Genomic DNA, 6,095 nt, shown 5'->3' with positions numbered 1-6,095 from the left:
AGCCATTCTGAAGCCGGATTTCCCTTTTCCCAGTTCCCAGAGAGCTCAACTTGACAACAATGAAAACTTCCAGGAAATTCCCAGCAAGTTCAACTTCCTAATTCTACTTATTCAACACACTCCTTTAACCCCTCCCTTAACCACCAAGAGGAAAGAGCTTATTCTAACTGGAACCCAGCATCTGGTGGAATGCTTTCATCCCTTTGGTCAGCATAGTGGGATATCAGCTTTCAGATCCTCTCCTCTAAAGCCTGTTAAGAAAGTGAGGGCAGCACATAGAGGTCAAGTGTGATCCTGCCTATAAACCAAGGAACAGTGGCAGGGCCCCCTGCCGGTTGTCACCGGTAGTGGATTCACAAAGTTTTACTTGCAGGTGTTAATTTGCCAACTATCAGAAGGAATCTTTCTTTAAGAGCTCACGCCTTGCTGGGTGTCAAAGCAATCACCTTCAGGAGCCAGTATGGAATTATAAACTATGTGTCCCATCTAAACTGGCATTCAGAAAAATAAACTAAACATCCAGACCTCAATCTAAGAATCACAAAATCAAGCCATGAATTTAACTATCTCAGTTTGACTGAACATCTAGTTCTCATTCTCCAGAAATCCCAGAGGAAGGAAAAAAAAAATCAAAATTTTACATATTAATGTAAGGAATTTTATCTATGGTGCAAATCAAGGGCCATCTGGCTTCCCAGAAGATTCAGGACCCCGTTAAGACCATCCATTTCACAGTTCTCACGGCAGGGCTTCTCAGATTTGGAAGAGCTGTGGAGGCCTGCCATCATGGGTGCTGGGAGAGCTCCAGGCTCATTAGCTCCAGCTAAGCCCCCGGCATGGGTGTTGTGTGGGAGCTGCCAGCGGCGGTTTCCTGGGTCCGCCTCAGGTCCTCCTGCAGTCCCTGCAGCAGCTGGTTGAGGAGTGTGAGGTTGCTGTCTCGGCGAGGCAGCGGCAGCGGCGGCAGGCAGTTCCCTTTATACTCGATCACAGCCATCTTGGCCCGATCCTGCTCGCTCCGATTTGGGATCTGCAGCATTCTCGTGTAGCCCCCATTCTGACCTTGGAACCGCGGTGCCAGTACTTTAAACAGCTTTGGGATCAAGTCCTTCTCCTAGAGTGGTGAGAATTATTCAGGAGAGAGTAGGGTCAGGTATAATTGCACAGGTGTTTAACTTTCCATCACTCTCAAAGACAGAGCCCACACACATAACTCTCCCATGTTCCTCCTAATAATTAAGGCAGCTGCACATTCACATCATTTTCAACTTGACACACAAGTTCCTGAGTTCACAGCAAGAGTCCATCTGTCAGAACCCTAGCTGGACCCCGCCTGGTCTCCCCCTCCTTCATACAATCCTCTTCTCCGGGACACTCACCGTGAGCCAGAAGTCAGCCATGCGCATGGCTCGTTCGTTGGTGTCTCCCAGTTTCCCATAGTCGATGAGCTGTGAGGAGATGGCAGTCAGTCCACGGTGTCACCCAGCCACCCGACCCGGCCTCGGCCTGACACGCCGCGAGCCGACAAGGCGCAGGGCCCCGGGTGACTCGCCCTCTGGAAGGCTGACGGGGAGGTCCGGCTTCTCGCCAAGTCGGGCAGCCCCGCGCGGACCAGCGCGCCTCCTCGTTCCTTACCTTCTCGGCGTAGCCCCGCATCTCGTCCACGCGCGCCCATGACGCCTCGATGCGCTCGTGTCGCACCAGCCCGGTGAGCAAGTTTCGCAGCAGGTGGATGCGGGACTCTGGTCCGAGGCCCAGGCGGCGGAAGACGCGGCCGTGCGAGATGGCGGTAGAGAGCGACAGCCGCATGTCCGCAGCCGGCCCGCCTCCCCCGCAGCCGCCGGAAGTGAGAGCTTGGGAGCGGGGCGGGCGCGCAGGCGCCGTGGCTCGGCGCGTGGTGGACGTGTGTGCGCGTGCGTACCGCGGCCTGCCCCGCTGGCAGCCTGAGGCGGGCGGGGAGCTGGGCGGCCTCTCTGGGAGCGCGTGCTGCGCAGCCAGCCGGGCACGAGGCGCCACCTGGCGGGCGAGCGGAGACCCCGCGGCGGCGTTCACGCGGCCTGCTAGCGGAGCGAGTCTGAGGGGAGCGGCCCCTGCGAGGCTCGCGCTGTGGCGGGCGGCCCGGAGGATGCCCTGCGTGCGTGTGGTAATACCCTGGTGTTCAGTAGTAATGGCGAAGGGAATTACCGGGATGCCCGGAAGAGAAACGCAGATAGTGAAGATTTTTCTGTTGTTGAGGTAATCAGCTCAGTGTTTTTTGTTTTTTAGTCATAGTCCTAAAAATCAAAATCACGGGTTAGTGTTTCAATTCTGTTAGCCTATTTCTTGAAAGAAGAGTTAAAAAAAACCCCATTTATATATTGAAGTAATGTACAATAACATTGTTTCTTTCAGTATCAACTTTATAATAGCATTTATTCACGTGTTTGAAAGGCAGAGCCATGGGGCAGTGGGGCTGGGGGCGGGGTGTTGGATCTTGTGTCTGCTGACTGACTCCCCAAATTGCCGCACTTTCAGGTTCTGGCCAGGCTGGAGCCAGCACTGGGGTCTCCCATGTGGGGCTCACTGCTTGGGCCACCTTCCCCTGCCTTCCCAGATAACTTGTCAGGGAGCTGGAAAGGAAATGGTGCCCCCCAACTACTCTATTTATAGGTAAGTGAGGGGACTGAAACCTGGTGGTTTGGAGAGGAGTGAATGAAAGATCTGTTTGGGTCAGACTGATTCACCAACCCACATGGGAGTTCTGAGATGGGTTTGTTAGCACAGAATATTGCTAACTGCCACACACCAGCCCACACAAAAGCTATGGCTGGGGGCCTGTCTGGCAGAGCTAGATCCCCGTACATGAATGAGTGTCTGAACAGGGGATGAGTCACATTAGGCAAGGTCATGACACTAACCAACATACAAGAGAACCAGGCCCAAGGGTAGATTCTATAATAGACAATTAAACCAAACCCTGTGGAAATACAAATCCCGCTGGTTAGCTTAAGAGTTGGGATGCTGATATGCTGAACTAGGTGTGATCATGGAACCCACCAACCCTCACGGGTCCTGGGGCTGAGAAAGGTCTGGGTAGGTCCAGGCTGCAGTATCCACACGTGCATCCTAAAACAGGGTGTGAGGCAGGCAGGGCCACAACATGCTCTGGCTCATACAAACGCCAAAATGGAGTGGCAGGCTATGCTGGGCAAGGGTCTAGCACCTGCTGGCACATGTGAGATCTGGGTCTGGGAGTGGGCTGAGTGGGGGAACTTGGGAAACTTCCCTACGGCATTATAGCTCCTGCTGGTGAGTACATGGTCTAGAACTAGGGGTTGGGAAGCCTGTGCCAGGCAGCTCCATCCGTTGGTAAGTGTGTGGGTTAGTTCTGGAAGTGGACAGACTTGGCAAGGCTGAGCCAAACTTACCTCACTGCAAGTGCAGAAACCAGGCTGGAGCACAGGTCAGCTCAACTAGGCTGCCATACCTACCAGTTTGCATGAGCCAAGGATGGGAGCAGGCTGATCAGAGCTAAGTTCCATCACCCGCCAGCTAGTGGTGAGACTTGCGGTAGGCAGGGTCAAGCCAAGAAACAGCATCCAAAGGCAAAAGCCAAGACAGTTGAGGGACTATGCCAAGCTGGTTCAGAGCAATCACTGTCATGCATGAGATCTGTGGCTGGGTTCAGGCCTAGTTGGGGAGCTAAGGGGAAGCCCTGGCTGGATTGTGGTTCCCATTGGTAGGCACAGGGCTGGAATGGAAGCTCCATTCTGGTTTGGACATGGATGCCGCATACCTTGGCACAACTGTGGACTGGGGCTGATAGCCCCAAACTGGATTATACCCCAGCACCCACTGGTGCTCATGAGAACCAGGGTAGGTGAAAGGACAGGCTAGTCTAGGTCTCTGTCCTCGCTGAGCCATGTGTGAGCTGTGTGTGTGGACCAGGCTAGATTGGGCTGTAACACCCAACAGTAATAACCGTAATCAGTTGAAGGTTGCTCAGGAAAGGGCATTGTTCCTGCTAGGTCAGGAGGTGGACTGAGTAGGGCTGACCCATACACTAACTGATGGGTGAGAGATCTGACACTGGGAGAGGTTCTGATGGAAGAACTTGGGAAACTCCTCTTTCAGGACACAGTCCACACAGGTAAGCGCAAGAATCATAAAAGGGAGCTGCCCAGAGAAGGCCAGGAAAGGTTACCCACTGGCATACTTTTGGCTCAGGTCTGGGGTAAACCAGGCAGAGCCAGTTCACATCACCTGCTGATAAATCCAAGCACTAGAATGGAGTGTGGGTTTGGTCAGGTTTGGTTGCAACACATACTAGTACAATGAGGGCTTGAAATGGGTGCATACTGGGCTGGGCTAGGCTGTAGCCCCCACCAACCTCAACTGGACTAGGGGCAAGGGGACAGGCTGTTCCAGGCCAGGTAGAGCACCCACTGGCAAAAGCTGAGGAGAGGCAGGCCATGCCAGAACTAGCTGAGGCACCCAACCAGCATGTGCAAGACCCCAGGGTAAGTGGCCAAAGCTGATACAGCTATGTGGAGGGCTCCTCTGATGGATCACCACTCCCACTGGAGAGTGTGAGTTGGGATGGGGGTAGACCTGGCAGGGCTAAAACAATTATTGGCTTCACGTGAGCTGGACCAGGGAAAAGTGAGGCTGGGTTGACTGTTCATATTGGTTCAAGAATAGATCAGAGTGGGTGTGGGTGTGGGTGGGTTGGGTTCTGCTGCAACATCAGCTAGCAGATGCTGTCATGTGGGACTAATTCTGGTAAGCTAAACTGCAGAACCATCTGGAGAGTGCATGATCCGGGAGTGGGAGTAGGCCCAGTAGGGAAACAGTGGGCACTTCCCTCCTGGGTTGCCACACCGTCTGGTGAGCATGAGAACCAGGACTGGGGCAGGCATGGCTAGACAGAGAGTGGCACTTGTCAGCATGTGTGTGGGCTGCATAGTGGGGTTGGTTGGGTAGAACTAGGCTCCTATGCCCATTGACATGTATGAGAACAGAATGAGATATAGGACAAACTGGACCAGTCTGCTGTACATACTGGCAAGCATGGGAACCAGGGAAGAGGGTAGGCCTGGTGAGGGTTATTGTGAGTCGCCCCAACTAGGTTGAAGCTTCCACTGGTTTTCAGGGCCCAGTGTGTGGTGGGCAGAATTGGGATCGGCTCCAAACACCCATTGGTTTCTTTAGAAGATGGGGTTGTAGGTAGAACTGACCCAACAATTGCAACCACCAGCTTATACATAGGCTGATAGGGGTGATGGACTGTGCCGGACCCTGCACTGGCAAGCACAGCCATGAATCTGCTCTGAGATCACCTCAGATGAAGTTTCTTTGGAGATATACCCAACTGAACTGCCAAATTCAGAACCCCAACCTTGAAGAGAATTGTAGTTTCCATGGTCTGACTGTGGAGTGCTTGTGTCAAAGCTGAGCCTCCTCATGGCTCAGACAGAGCAGTGGACATCATATCCAGGTGCACATGAAGTATATGGTAGTACATTGGAGCCTGCAGGGGACACCTGGTACCATAACAGAGTATAGAACAAATTGATCAACAACCCAAGTGTTGGCAGTGAAAATCTGGGCAAGACGAGATGATAAGGTGGATGGACTATGTCAGCCAGTGGATTTTGAAAAGATTTCATCGTGCTTGGAATGGCGAGATTGGCAGCAATTCTGAACAATTGAACTATCGAAACCACTTGAGCAGTGCCCTCGGAGCATGCCCCACATCGGGGACGCTTGGATGGTTGGGAGGGTGGGTGTGACTTCTCCCTTTGTCTCTCCCCTTACCCCAGATACAGGAAGGAAAAAAAGAGAATGGGGAAACAATGGTCTTACCCTTTTCTCTGTAGCCCTTGACCCTTATAGCCCTAATCAGCTATGTAAAGATCATCAAATAAAAAAAATACAATTAAAAGACTGGAGACCAGCTCCAGCTGACTCAAGATCTTGCAAAGCATTTGTGGATTGATGACAAGAAAAGGAGACGTGGGCCACTGTAGTGTGAAGCTCATAATGGACAACTCAGAAAAGTTGCTCTCTTTATTTATACGCAAATCATCACAAGCTTTTACAGAACATCAATTTTTTCA

The 6,095-nt window shown here is 52.5% G+C and overlaps 1 protein-coding gene across 1 annotated transcript; it reads right to left on the bottom strand.

Annotated features, from left to right (window-relative positions):
* Window positions 1-536: 536 nt before the first annotated feature.
* Window positions 537-1,824, bottom strand: MRPL17 (mitochondrial ribosomal protein L17). The gene is made up of 3 exons (XM_040964318.1): window positions 1,633-1,824; window positions 1,377-1,445; window positions 537-1,111 (listed from the first exon to the last, which is right to left on the bottom strand). Exons 1-3 carry the CDS (start codon window positions 1,804-1,806, stop codon window positions 824-826), a joined length of 531 nt encoding a protein of 176 aa, XP_040820252.1. The 5' UTR covers window positions 1,807-1,824; the 3' UTR covers window positions 537-823.
* Between the last annotated feature and the right edge of the window lie 4,271 nt (window positions 1,825-6,095).

Source organism: Ochotona curzoniae, unplaced genomic scaffold, assembly GCF_017591425.1.
Source record: "Ochotona curzoniae isolate NIBS_2020 unplaced genomic scaffold, NIBS_Ocur_1.0 scaffold_3223, whole genome shotgun sequence".
NCBI lineage: Eukaryota > Metazoa > Chordata > Mammalia > Lagomorpha > Ochotonidae > Ochotona > Ochotona curzoniae.
This window is presented reverse-complemented; position numbering and strand designations above follow the sequence as displayed.